General features: G+C 45.6%; 1 protein-coding gene across 2 annotated transcripts in view; it reads right to left on the reverse strand.

Annotated features, from left to right (window-relative positions):
* Nucleotides 1–1,580: 1,580 nt before the first annotated feature.
* LOC122945970 (poly [ADP-ribose] polymerase tankyrase-1) overlaps nt 1,581–14,868 on the reverse strand; it is a 261,810-nt gene continuing 248,522 nt past the window's right edge. For both annotated transcript variants that reach the window (XM_044305225.1, XM_044305216.1), the window contains one exon: nt 1,581–2,019. In XM_044305225.1, the coding sequence (XP_044161160.1) occupies nt 1,933–2,019 (87 nt within the window). In that variant the 3' untranslated portion in view covers nt 1,581–1,932. The remainder of the gene's footprint in view (nt 2,020–14,868) is intronic.

Here is a 14,868-nt window from a genome sequence, read left to right on the forward strand (position 1 = left end):
TAGAATATGCTGTAACAACTTCTACCAGTTGCTTGCGCTTATGGTACTGATAGGAAGGATTACATTTAGACAGCATAGCAGTCCTTCTCAGGGGACATAGGAGAGCTAAATGAGTCTTTGTATTACATGAATCATGTACTAACCGTAGAAATGGGAAGAAAAAGATAGAAATAACATGTAAACAATGGAAGCTGGTGGTAAGGAGATAGTCTACCTCACTCTTTAGATGTAAAATCCAGATAGTCTCTGGGAGTACAAGAAAAGGTTGCCTGTCATACATTATTTATCTTGTACAGTGAGCATTATGCTTGCTTTCCCAGGAGGAACACAACTTGTCTAGTAGAATACTGACCAGGCGTGCCCAAGTAAAATGTCCAGAAACTGCTGCCTAGGAGTATATATGTAAAGGTGGGTGTGATGCTACCACAAGCAGACAGAAAGCTGTCTTCGGGGTAGATTGGGTTTGTATAAAGAAGTATTTTGGTTTTAGAAAATAAAGCAAACTCATTGCATACAATGGAATGTGATAAAATATTGTAATAAGATTCTTGAGGTCATTACAGGGTTTACTTCCAGGTGGTGAGAATCTGTCCTGGTCATGTAATGGACACTCAAGGTCCACGGCTCACATCAGTGCTCTCTCTCTTAATGAGCAGTATACCTGCCTGTGTGTCCAGCACATGAACAGGACAGATTTTTATCAATTAAACTTTAGTGACCACAAGAATAAATCTTGCAGATTATGAAAGGCTAACACAGAAAACTATATTAGGCTACTTTCACATAAGCGTTTTTGCTGTACAGTTTTGAGATCCGACATAGCATCTTAAAACCACAGCAAAATGCTACCGTTCTAATAATAGAACCAGCTGCAACCGTTCGGAACGGATCTGGTTGTATATCGACAATGAAGAAACCAGATCCGGTACTAAAACTATTGTATGTCAACGGGCTCCAGATTTGGTTTATTCGTCTCCAACAGATCCGGCACCATTGTCTTATGGTTATGGTTTTTGGTGCCGGATCCGGCTTGTTCAGTTTCCCATGCCGCACATTTTGTGTCCAGCGCAGGAACGCAAGAAACTGGAATGGAATGTATTCTGGTGCACTCCGTTCCAGTTTGTTTAATTTTGTCCCCATTGACAATAAATAGGGACAAAACTGAAGTGTTGTGTTGTGGTTTCGAGAGCCTGTACCAGATAACGGACACAGGCAACGCAAGTGTAAAAGTAGCCTTACAAGACTAAACTTCTCATAACACAATGCATAAACTGGAATACCTCTTTAAAGCACAATACTCTACATACAAAGGGAATAATGTATCAGTAAGGGACCTTTTTGTACATCCAGCTTTAGGGTTTTACGCCTCTGTGTTCCTCCTTCATATGTAGACAATACATGGATTCATAAAAGTGCAAATATCATAAGACATTTATCAAATTTTCTGACTTGTCCCATGGTAATTAAAGATTGTATTGTCTATGAACTTACCTTTGTGCAAAGGGAAAGAGGAATCATTTGAAGATCCTAGCTCATTTTAGTGTATTTATACACAAATAAATAGTGGATTATGCCGCATCCTCTTTCCAAGTAGTCAAGCTGACAGTTTAATAAAATGGTCACAGAAAACGTTACACGTACATGTAACACTCAAACCAGTTTGGAAATGATGATGTGGCAATACATAATATAATGCTGCTAAAACCTCAGACACATTTTTTTTGCAAATATGTTTTTTTTTTTTTTTGCCTTGGATGATCTAGTTAAAATGAGCCTGAGAAACTTTATTTAAAAAAAAGGCAGCTCCTTGTAAACATCTTCATTAAAGGAACAGTAGCCAGTGGGAGTGCGTCCACCATCAATGTAACACTTATCAAGTCTCTTAGTCACTGTGTTGTTCATTTTTGAAAAGTCCATTGAGATCCTGATTTTCTAGGTTTTCTGTTCTGCTGTTGTGGCAGCTTGTAGAGGAGCTTCTGGCTTCACAATCTGGTATGTGATGAGATACTCTGGGTAAGCCTGCAGAATGAAATACAGGTATTAGTTCACTGCTACTTAACCCGCCAATCCATAATTTCCATACTGGCTTTACTCAAAGTATGTTGTTTAATAAACCACTCTGACTAAAGTTTTTATTCTCTGACCTGCTAGAGAGGTACATGATATAAACTTTAGCAAAGGTAATCTTCTTACCAGTGATTATATTTTTGAGGGATAACCTCCTTTCTGATCCTCAGCTGTGTCATGTAACCAGCACTCTGACTCTCCACAGCATGTTATATGTGGACAGGAAGCCAGTTTCTCTGTGTGTTCCTATGGGAGCCTCAATGTCAGCCTCATAGGAATGAATAGAGAAGTAACTTCACTGACTTCCTGTCCTGTGTCAGCTAGAGATCGAAGCGTTGGTCACATGACACCGCTGAGGATCAGAAGAGAGGTTATAACTGGTTTATGAGCGAAGCAAGCTTCGGATGCTACATCCAAAGTCACTTCATTAAAAATTTCAGAATATTGTACATAGTATTGTCTCCGTACTGTATTAAAATGTATGCTCTCCGATGAGCCGAAGTCAGTTATTCGCAAAGTTGCGCAAGACTTCATTGAATAACTTCGGTGGTTGATTTTTAAAGTGGAAAACCACTTTAAAACTTGGAACTGAACTCTGCTTCGATTCAAAGTTTTAAAGTGGTTATTCAATGAAGTCTTGCGCGACTTCTGCTTATCGGAGCCTATATATTTTAATTCTGTACAGAGACGGATCTCCGTACAGTATTAATCTGAAGTTTTGAACAAAGCGACTTTGGATGTAGCATCCGAAGCTTCGCTCATCACTAGTTATAACCTATAAATACAGTTGCTGATAAAAAAAAAAAAAAAGATTACCCTTACTACAGCTTACATAATGCACATTTATAATGGGCAAGATAAATAATTTGTGGCAGTGCTACTTTAAGTAAGCAGGGATTGTTGTTTTTTTTCTTAGCAGCATGACATTTTTCAGTGGATGTAGATGCATGAGGTGCTGTTTTGAATGAGTAATTTCAGTGGCAACATTTTGGGTTACATAAACCTGGCATTCAACTTTTACTTATTTTATAAAACAGGCTGCAAAAAAACCCCCCTTTTTTCATACACTGTAAAACATGCATCATAAATAACTGTGATTAAGAGGATAGCAAAAATGTATACCATATTTTTCAAACCAATAAATTTTTCTCCTCCAAACCGTCCTGAAATCTGTGGGGGCGTCTAACAGTCTGAACCCCAGCAGGTGTCAGTGTAGAGAAGCAGTGTGTCTTATCTGATCACTGAATAGTCACATCTTACACCCAGTGTGGCTTTCAGTGAACAAATAGCACAGATACTTGTACACACAGCACAGTAAGTCAGTGTAGTGTGTATGCTGCCAGGACCTTCTAACTAGAGTTGAGCGAACACCTGGATGTTCGGGTTCGAGAAGTTCGGCCGAACATCCCGGAAATGTTCGGGTTCGGGATCCGAACCCGATCCGAACTTCGTCCCGAACCCGAACCCCATTGAAGTCAATGGGGACCCGAACTTTTCGGCACTAAAACGGCTGTAAAACAGCCCAGGAAAGGGCTAGAGGGCTGCAAAAGGCAGCAACATGTAGGTAAATCCCCTGCAAACAAATGTGGATAGGGAAATTAATTAAAATAAAAATTAAATAAATAAAAATTAACCAAAATCAATTGGAGAGAGGTTCCATAGCAGAGAATCTGGCTTCCCGTCACCCACCACTGGAACAGTCCATTCTCAGATATTTAGGCCCCGGCACCCAGGCAGAGGAGAGAGGTCCCGTAACAGAGAATCTGTCTTCATGTCAGCAGAGAATTAGTCTGCATGTCATAGCAGAGAATGAGGCTTCACGTCAGCCACCACTGCAACAGTCCATTGGCATATATTTAGGCCTAGCACACAGGCAGAGGAGAGAGGTCCCGTAACAGAGAATCTGGCTTCATGTCAGCAGAGAATCAGTCTGCATGTCATAGCAGAGAATGAGGCTTCACGTCAGCCACCACTGCAACAGTCCATTGGCATATATTTAGGCCCAGCACACACACAGGCAGAGGAGAGAGGTCCCGTAACAGAGAATCTGGCTTCATGTCAGCAGAGAATCAGTCTGCATGTCATAGCAGAGAATGAGGCTTCACGTCAGCCACCACTGCAACAGTCCATTGGCATATATTTAGGCCCAGCACACACACAGGCAGAGGAGAGAGGTCCCGTAACAGAGAATCTGGCTTCATGTCAGCAGAGAATCAGTCTGCATGTCATAGCAGAGAATGAGGCTTCACGTCAGCCACCACTGCAACAGTCCATTGGCATATATTTAGGCCCAGCACACACACAGGCAGAGGAGAGAGGTCCCGTAACAGAGAATCTGGCTTCATGTCAGCAGAGAATCAGTCTGCATGTCATAGCAGAGAATGAGGCTTCACGTCAGCCACCACTGCAACAGTCCATTGGCATATATTTAGGCCTAGCACACAGGCAGAGCAGAGAGGTCCCGTAACAGACAATCTGGCTTCATGACAGCAGAGAATCAGTCTGCATGTCATAGCAGAGAATGAGGCTTCACGTCACCCACCACTGCAACAGTCCATTGGCATATATTTAGGCCTAGCACACAGGCAGAGCAGAGAGGTCCCGTAACAGACAATCTGGCTTCATGTCAGCAGAGAATCAGTCTGCATGTCATAGCAGAGAATGAGGCTTCACGTCACCCACCACTGCAACAGTCCATTGGCATATATTTAGGCCTAGCACACAGGCAGAGCAGAGAGGTCCCGTAACAGACGATCTGGCTTCATGTCAGCAGAGAATCAGTCTGCATGTCATAGCAGAGAATCAGGCTTCACGTCAGCCACCACTGCAACAGTCCATTGTCATAAATTTAGGCCCAGCACCCAGGCAGAGGAGAGAGGTCCCGTAACAGACAATCTGGCTTCATGTCAGCAGAGAATTAGTCTGCATGTCATAGCAGAGAATCAGGCTTCATGTCAGCCACCACTGCAACAGTCCATTGGCATATATTTAGGCCTAGCACACAGGCAGAGGAGAGGTTCATTCAACTTTGGGTAGCATCGCAATATAATGGTAAAATGAAAATAAAAATAGGATTGAATGAGGAAGTGCCCTGGAGTCCAATAATATATGGTTATGGGGAGGTAGTTAATGTCTAATCTGGACAAGGGACGGACAGGTCCTGTGGGATCCATGCCTGGTTCATTTTTATGAACGTCAGCTTGTCCACATTGGCTGTAGACAGGCGGCTGCGTTTGTCTGTAATGACGCCCCCTGCCGTGCTGAATACACGTTCAGACAAAACGCTGGCTGCCGGGCAGGCCAGCACCTCCAAGGCATAAAAGGCTAGCTCTGGCCACGTGGACAATTTAGAGACCCAGAAGTTGAATGGGGCCGAACCATCAGTCAGTACGTGGAGGGGTGTGCACACGTACTGTTCCACCATGTTAGTGAAATGTTGCCTCCTGCTAACACGTTGCGTATCAGGTGGTGGTGCAGTTAGCTGTGGCGTGTTGACAAAAGTTTTCCACATCTCTGCCATGCTAACCCTGCCCTCAGAGGAGCTGGCCGTGACACAGCTGCCTTGGCGACCTCTTGCTCCTCCTCTGCCTTGGCCTTGGGCTTCCACTTGTTCCCCTGTGACATTTGGGAATGCTCTCAGTAGCGCGTCTACCAACGTGCGCTTGTACTCGCGCATCTTCCTATCACGCTCCAGTGCAGGAAGTAAGGTGGCAACATTGTCTTTGTAGCGTGGATCCAGCAGGGTGGCAACCCAGTAGTCCGCACAGGTTAAAATGTGGGCAACTCTGCTGTCGTTGCGCAGGCACTGCAGCATGTAGTCGCTCATGTGTGCCAGGCTGCCCAGGGATAAGGACAAGCTGTCCTCTGTGGGAGGCGTATCGTCATCGTCCTGCCTTTCCCCCCAGCCACGCACCAGTGATGGACCCGAGCTGCGTTGGGTGCCACCCCGCTGTGACCATGCTTCATCCTCATCCTCCTCCACCTCCTCCTCATCCTCGTCCTCCTCGTCCTCCAGTAGTGGGCCCTGGCTGGCCACATTTGTACCTGGCCTCTGCTGTTGCAAAAAACCTCCCTCTGAGTCACTTCGAAGAGACTGGCCTGAAAGTGCTAAAAATGACCCCTCTTCCTCATCCTCCTCCTCCTCCTCCTGGGCCACCTCCTGTTCCATCATCGCCCTAAGTGTTTTCTCAAGGAGACATAGAAGTGGTATTGTAACGCTGATAACGGTGTCATCGCCACTGGCCATGTTGGTGGAGTACTCGAAACAGCGCAACAGGGCACACAGGTCTCGCATGGAGGCCCAGTCATTGGTGGTGAAGTGGTGCTGTTCTGTAGTGCGACTGACCCGTGCGTGCTGCAGCTGAAACTCCACTATGGCCTGCTGCTGCTCGCACAGTCTGTCCAGCATGTGCAAGGTGGAGTTCCACCTGGTGGGCACGTCGCATATGAGGCGGTGAGCGGGAAGGCCGAAGTTACGCTGTAGCGCAGACAGGCGAGCAGCGGCAGGATGTGAACGCCGGAAGCGCGAACAGACGGCCCGCACTTTATGCAGCAGCTCTGACATGTCGGGGTAGTTGTGAATGAACTTCTGCACCACCAAATTCAGCACATGCGCCAAGCAAGGGATGTGCGTCAAATTGGCTAGTCCCAGAGCTGCAACGAGATTTCGCCCATTATCACACACCACCAGGCCGGGCTTGAGGCTCACCGGCAGCAACCACTCGTCGGTCTGTTGTTCAATACCCCGCCACAACTCCTGTGCGGTGTGGGGCCTGTCCCCCAAACATATGAGTTTCAGAATGGCCTGCTGACGTTTACCCCGGGCTGTGCTGAAGTTGGTGGTGAAGGTGTGTGGCTGACTGGATGAGCAGGTGGAAGAAGAGGAGGAGGAAGCCGAGAAGGAGGAGGTGGCAACAGGAGGCAAAGAATGTTGCCCTGCGATCCTTGGCGGCGGCAGGACGTGCGCCAAACAGCTCTCCGCCTGGGGCCCAGCTGCCACTACATTTACCCAGTGTGCAGTTAGGGAGATATAGCGTCCCTGGCCGTGCTTACTGGTCCACGTATCTGTGGTTAGGTGGACCTTGCTACAGATGGCGTTGCGCAGTGCACACTTGATTTTATCGGATACTTGGTTGTGCAGGGAAGGCACGGCTCTCTTGGAGAAGTAGTGCCGGCTGGGAACAACATACTGTGGGACAGCAAGCGACATGAGCTGTTTGAAGCTGTCTGTGTCCACCAGCCTAAATGACAGCATTTCATAGGCCAGTAGTTTAGAAATGCTGGCATTCAGGGCCAGGGATCGAGGGTGGCTAGGTGGGAATTTACGCTTTCTATCAAATGTTTGTGAGATGGAGAGCTGAACGCTGGCGTGTGACATGGTTGAGACGCTTGGTGACGGAGGTGGTGGTGGTGGTGTTGGTGGTACATCCCCTGTTTGCTGGGCGGCAGGTGCCAACGTTCCTCCAGAGGCGGAGGAAGAGGCCGAGGCGGCAGCAGCAGAATAGGCCGAGGCGGCAGCAGCAGAAGAGGTAGCAGGGGGAGCCTGAGTGACTTCCTTGGTTTTAAGGTGTTTACTCCACTGCAGTTCATGCTTTGCATGCAGGTGCCTGGTCATGCAGGTTGTGCTCAGGTTCAGAACGTTAATGCCTCGCTTCAGGCTCTGATGGCACAGCGTGCAAACCACTCGGGTCTTGTCGTCAGCACATTGTTTGAAGAAGTGCCATGCCAGGGAACTCCTTGAAGCTGCCTTTGGGGTGCTCGGTCCCAGATGGCGGCGGTCAGTAGCAGGCGGAGTCTCTTGGCGGCGGGTGTTCTGCTTTTGCCCACTGCTCCCTCTTTTGCTACGCTGTTGGCTCGGTCTCACCACTGCCTCTTCCTCCGAACTGTGAAAGTCAGTGGCACGACCTTCATTCCATGTGGGGTCTAGGACCTCATCGTCCCCTGCATCGTCTTCCACCCAGTCTTGATCCCTGACCTCCTGTTCAGTCTGCACACTGCAGAAAGACGCAGCAGTTGGCACCTGTGTTTCGTCATCATCAGAGACATGCTGAGGTGGTATTCCCATGTCCTCATCATCAGGAAACATAAGTGGTTGTGCGTCAGTGCATTCTATGTCTTTCACCGCTGGGGAAGGGCTAGGTGGATGCCCTTGGGAAACCCTGCCAGCGGAGTCTTCAAACAGCATAAGAGACTGCTGCATAACTTGAGGCTGAGACAGTTTCCCTGGTATGCATGGGGGTGATGTGACAGACTGATGGGGTTGGTTTTCAGGCGCCATCTGTGCGCTTTCTGCAGAAGACTGGGTGGGAGATAATGTGAACGTGCTGGATCCACTGTCGGCCACCCAATTGACTAATGCCTGTACCTGCTCAGGCCTTACCATCCTTAGAACGGCATTGGGCCCCACCATATATCGCTGTAAATTCTGGCGGCTACTGGGACCTGAGGTAGTTGGTACACTAGGACGTGTGGATGTGGCAGAACGGCCACGTCCTCTCCCAGCACCAGAGGGTCCACTAACACCACCACGACCATGTCCACGTCCGCGTCCCTTACTAGATGTTTTTCTCATTGTTATGGTTCACCACAACAACAAATATATTATTTGGCCCAATGTATTGTATTCAAATTCAGCGGGATATAAATTTGAGGCCTAGTATTTAGGCGCTGGGTGACCGGTATGGATTTAGTGACAGAATTAGACTTGGAAATGCACAGAAGCGTGTGTGTGAAGTTATTCTGAATGACCCAATGTGCACCTTGAATATTATATACCCTTTTTGGGATAGATTTCAAATAGCTCTGATATAGCAGGAACCACTAAATTATGAAATTGCTAAATTGGGAATTGTACTTCAACCCAGAACAAAAAATGTGCTTTGACGGGCACTAAATAACTTTCCCAGCTACAACAGTACAGCGGTAACGAGAGATTTAGAGGGATTTAAATTTGAGGCCTAGTATTTAGGCGCTGGGTGACAGGTATGGGTTTAGTGACAGAATTAGACTTGGAAATACACAGTAGCGGGTGTGTGTGAAGTTATTCTGAATGACCCAATGTGCACCTTCAATATTATATACCCTTTTTGGGATAGATTTCAAATAGCTCTGATATAGCAGGAACCACTAAATTATGAAATTGCTAAATTGGGAATTGTACTTCAACCCAGAACAAAAAATGTGCTTTGACGGACACTAAATATCTTGCCCAGCAACAACAGTACAGCGGTGGGTAACGAGAGATTTAGAGGGATTTAAATTTGAGGCCTAGTATTTAGGCGCTGGGTCACCGGTATGGATTTAGTGACAGAATTAGACTTGGAAATGCACAGAAGCGTGTGTGTGAAGTTATTCTGAATGACCCTATGTGCACCTTCAATATTATATACCCTTTTAGGGATAGATTTCAAATAGCTCTGATATAGCAGAAACCACTAAATTATGAAATTGCTAAATTGGGAATTGTACTTCAACCCAGAACAAAAAATGTGCTTTGACGGACACTAAATATCTTGCCCAGCAACAACAGTACAGCGGTGGGTAACGAGAGATTTAGAGGGATTTAAATTTGAGGCCTAGTATTTAGGCGCTGGGTCACCGGTATGGATTTAGTGACAGAATTAGACTTGGAAATGCACAGAAGCGTGTGTGTGAAGTTATTCTGAATGACCCTATGTGCACCTTCAATATTATATACCCTTTTAGGGATAGATTTCAAATAGCTCTGATATAGCAGAAACCACTAAATTATGAAATTGCTAAATTGGGAATTGTACTTCAACCCAGAACAAAAAATGTGCTTTGACGGACACTAAATATCTTGCCCAGCAACAACAGTACAGTGGTGGGTAACGAGAGATTTAGAGGGATTTAAATTTGAGGCCTAGTATTTAGGCGCTGGGTCACCGGTATGGATTTAGTGACAGAATTAGACTTGGAAATGCACAGAAGCGTGTGTGTGAAGTTATTCTGAATGACCCTATGTGCACCTTCAATATTATATACCCTTTTAGGGATAGATTTCAAATAGCTCTGATATAGCAGAAACCACTAAATTATGAAATTGCTAAATTGGGAATTGTACTTCAACCCAGAACAAAAAATGTGCTTTGACGGACACTAAATATCTTGCCCAGCAACAACAGTACAGCGGTGGGTAACGAGAGATTTAGAGGGATTTAAATTTGAGGCCTAGTATTTAGGCGCTGGGTGACAGGTATGGGTTTAGTGACAGAATTAGACTTGGAAATACACAGTAGCGGGTGTGTGTGAAGTTATTCTGAATGACCCAATGTGCACCTTCAATATTATATACCCTTTTTGGGATAGATTTCAAATAGCTCTGATATAGCAGGAACCACTAAATTATGAAATTGCTAAATTGGGAATTGTATTTCAACCCAGAACAAGAAATGTGCTTGAACGGACACTAAATAACTCGCCCAGCTACAGCACTAGGGACAGATTTAGCTGGATATAAATTTGAGGCCTAGTATTTAGGCGCTGGGTGACCGGTATGGATTTAGTGACAGAATTAGACTGGGATATGGCCAAAAAATGAACAGACTATTGCTGGTTAAATGCACTTGGTGTGACAGCTTCACCCTGATGTAGGCTTTAGCCAAAAAACAACCACACCATTGAGGGTTAAATGCACTTGGTGACAGGCGCAGCTTGCCCCTGATTTTGTATATGGCCAAAAAATGAACAGACTATTGCTGGTTAAATGCACTTGGTGTGACAGCTTCACCCTGATGTAGGCTTTAGCCAAAAAACAACCACACCATTGAGGGTTAAATGCACTTGGTGACAGGCGCAGCTTGCCCCTGATTTTGTATATGGCCAAAAAATGAACAGACTATTGCTGGTTAAATGCACTTGGTGTGACAGCTTCACCCTGATGTAGGCTTTAGCCAAAAAACAACCACACCATTGAGGGTTAAATGCACTTGGTGACAGGCGCAGCTTGCCCCTGATTTTGTATATGGCCAAAAAATGAACAGACTATTGCTGGTTAAATGCACTTGGTGTGACAGCTTCACCCTGATGTAGGCTTTAGCCAAAAAACAACCACACCATTGAGGGTTAAATGCACTTGGTCGCAGCTTGTGCTGGCGCACCACAAGACACAAAATGGCCGCCGATCACCCCAGAAAAATGAGACTGACAAACGGTCTGTGCAGCCTAAAAACAGTGAGCAATTGAGGATCAGCAGCTCAATGATCCACAGCTGCAGATCGATCAGTTAATCAAGTCCTTTGGAGGAGTTAATCTGCCTAATCTCGCCCTACTGTCGCAGCCGCAACCTCTCCCTACGCTAATCAGAGCAGAGTGACGGGCGGCGCTATGTGACTCCAGCTTAAATAGAGGCTGGGTCACATGGTGCTCTGGCCAATCACAGCCATGCCAATAGTAGGCATGGCTGTGATGGCCTCTTGGGGCAAGTAGTATGACGCTTGTTGATTGGCTGCTTTGCAGCCTTTCAAAAAGCGCCAAGAAAGCGTCACAAAAGCGCGAAGAAAGCGACGAACACCGAACCCGAACCCGGACTTTTACGAAAATGTCCGGGTTCGGGTCCGTGTCACGGACACCCCAAAATTCGGTACGAACCCGAACTATACAGTTCGAGTTCGCTCATCCCTACTTCTAACCATGCTACATGATCTCCTTCTCTATACGGTATGATAAGCCAGCCTCCCTGTAAACACATCTACTCCACTCACTATATACTGTATGTATATGGCTTCACTGTCTCCATCATCTCCACTCTGGATATACGGTATACCCATTACCCCCAATCTATCACCATCCATAGTGTACGTATGCCCTCAATCTCCCATCAGCTCCACTCTGTATGTATACCCTCACTGTCCCCCATCACCTCCACTCTGTATATCCTCCTTGTCTCCATCATAATTACTCTGCATATACTGTATACCCTAACTCTCCCCATCACCACCACTCTACATATATTGTATGCAAACCCTCACTCCACTCTGTATATACTGTATACTCTCACTGTCCCTCATCACCTCCACCAAGTATATAGTGTATTCCCTTACAGTCCCAGTCACTTTCTTTCTGTACATACTGTACTTTATCTGTTCAGTCAAGCTGGTACAAATCATGTTTCGCTTCTGACTAGAAAGCTCATGGGAGGGGGTGTTTCACATGCTGTGGCTGTTAATAAGGGCACTGGCTGGCACAATAAGAGGGCACTATAGCTGGCACCTAGCTATAACACACCTACAGTTCCACACTAGTTCAATGTTTTTTGCCTTCACCAATTTTCCCTCCCCTTTTTTCTTACTTTCCCCACCCTCCCCTTTTTTTAAAATATAATTTTATTTGGTTTTATTTCCCTTCAGTTAAAGATAAAACTGGTTTATCAAATATTTCTCACTTTCAGAACACAACATAATAGGATTCTATGTCCGCCATAGAGACAAGTGCAATTTGTTTATACTATGCAGGCGTTATACACTACTTCTTTTTTGCTCATATTTACACCTTATTTGATGTTAAATTGTATACTCTGTGCACCTTACTGTATGCAATATTGCCGCTCAAGATTGTATTCGATTGGTTCTATCTTTCTAATAAAATAAAAAAATCCCTTTATTAAAACAAAGCCGCTTCCAAGCATTACTGTATAAAAAGCATTAAAATCTTAGAGAACACCCCAGAAAAAGTAATAATGCATAGTGCAGGGCCCGATCAGGCACATAAAACATGGATTCTGTTTGGTGTTCTTTCAACAGCATCTGTCAACATGCTCAACCCTAATAAACTAGGCATGATGAGTGACTGTTATGCTAATGATGTGCCAAGAGCATCGAGGGGGGCTTAGCCCCTGAACTGTGCCCACCGAGTTCATGTTGGCACATGCATGAGATTTCAGGGCCAGGCATTGGAAAAGTCATGATGCCTAGCCCAGAAAACTTGTGCATGCGCTGGAAAAATTCCAGTTGGCACAGTTAAGATCTCTGAAGGAAGTACAGCGAAATTAGATCTACTGCACATTCGCCAACTGAATTCTCACAAGAGCAATCGCGAGATTTCAGGGCCAGGCATTGTAACAGTGATTATGTCTGGCTCTGTCAATCACTGGGAGAGAGGGACTGATTGAGGCAGAAGGGCTGAGGTGAAGCAGTGGTCCCAGGGGCTAGGCCTGTCCCTCAGTGCTCAAAGCACCTCATTAGCATACAAATAAAATAGGAATTTTGCAATAAAGACACATCGGCTTACTGCAAGAGAGGAGTCCTTGCCCTCAGCATGATCAACCCTCCACCAGACAGGATACCTGGTTTACTACGGTTGATCATGCTGACAGATGCTCTTTAATACTTTGAGTCCTTCCTCCTTAGGGCCTGCACTAGGCAAAACTCTGTTTTACCTGAAATGTTCCCTTAAAGGGAACCTGTCAACAGCTATTTTTGTATACAGACTCATGCAGGAAAGGCTGTCAATCACTGAGTGACACCATCCACTGGACTTCTCAGACCAGAAAGACCAGGGATTATAGAAACTATATATTAATCTGCTCAGCTCCTCCTGCTCTATTCACAATGCCAATAGACAGGATACCATTGTCAGGTTTCCTTTAAAGGAATATTTCAATCGCACAAAGTGATAGCAGATTACTAGGATTGGTGGGAACAACTTAAAGGGCTTCTGTCAGCCCACTAAACCGTTTTTTTTTTGTTTTGTCAATAATAATCCCTACACTGCGAGCTCCCTATACATAAGCTAAATATTCATTTTTGTTCAGTAGATTTTGTTAAAAAGCAATTTTTATAATATGTAAATTACCTTGCTACCAGCAAGTAGGGCGGCTACTTGCTGGTAGCAGCCGCATCCTCCTCTCATAATGACGCCCCCTCCGCTGTGTGAGTGACAGGGCCAGGGAACAGGATCGTTCTCTGCTGGCCCTGTTTGAATGTCTTTAATCGGCGCAGGCGTACTGAGAGGCGGCCCTGTCGGCCGCTCCATCCTCAATGCGCCTGCGCCGATGACGTCACATCTACACCCGGCGCAGGCGCATTGAGGATGGAGCGGCCGCCTCTCAGTGCGCCTGCGCCGATTAAAGACAGGTACGGCGCAGGCGCGATATTTTGAATTCAAACAGGGCCAGCAGAGAACGATCCCGTTCCCTGGCCCTGTCAATCACACAGCGGAGGGGGCGCCATTAGCAGCGGAGGATGCGGCTGCTACCAGCAAGTAGCCGCCCTACTTGCTGGTAGCAAGGTAATTTACATATTATAAAAATTGCTTTTTAACAAAATCTACTGAACAAAAATGAATATTTAGCTTATGTATAGGGAGCTCGCAGTGTAGGGATTATTATTAACCAAAAAACTATGTGAGCAGTTAACTGATGCACGGTATAGGGTAGTGAAAGTGTTAATATCAGTACCTGAGGAACAGTGATACGCCTAACATCAGTTTCCTTTGTGGTCTAGGCCACTGAAGAGGATAATACCAGTATACTTAGTGGTCTAGCACAGTGGAGGTAAATCCAGTATCAGTAGCAGTCTTAAGCTGTGAAGGTGTTATCTGTATGCCTGGTAATCTATGGCAGTAAGGGAAATTAATTCGGGTCAGTTCACGTGGAGTTTTTGGAAGAGAGTTTAAGCAGATTTTCCTGCAGGTTTTTCAACAAAAGCCAGACGTGGAACCAGCAAGAAGGAGAAGTACAAGTCCTTCCTTTATATGTCAAATTCCTTTAAAGTCCACTTCTGGCTTTGGCTTAAAAACCTGTAGGAAAATCTGTCTCAAAAACCTCCAAAAAACAAAACATAA

The sequence above is a fragment of the Bufo gargarizans genome, chromosome 1 (genome assembly GCF_014858855.1).
Source record: "Bufo gargarizans isolate SCDJY-AF-19 chromosome 1, ASM1485885v1, whole genome shotgun sequence".
NCBI lineage: Eukaryota > Metazoa > Chordata > Amphibia > Anura > Bufonidae > Bufo > Bufo gargarizans.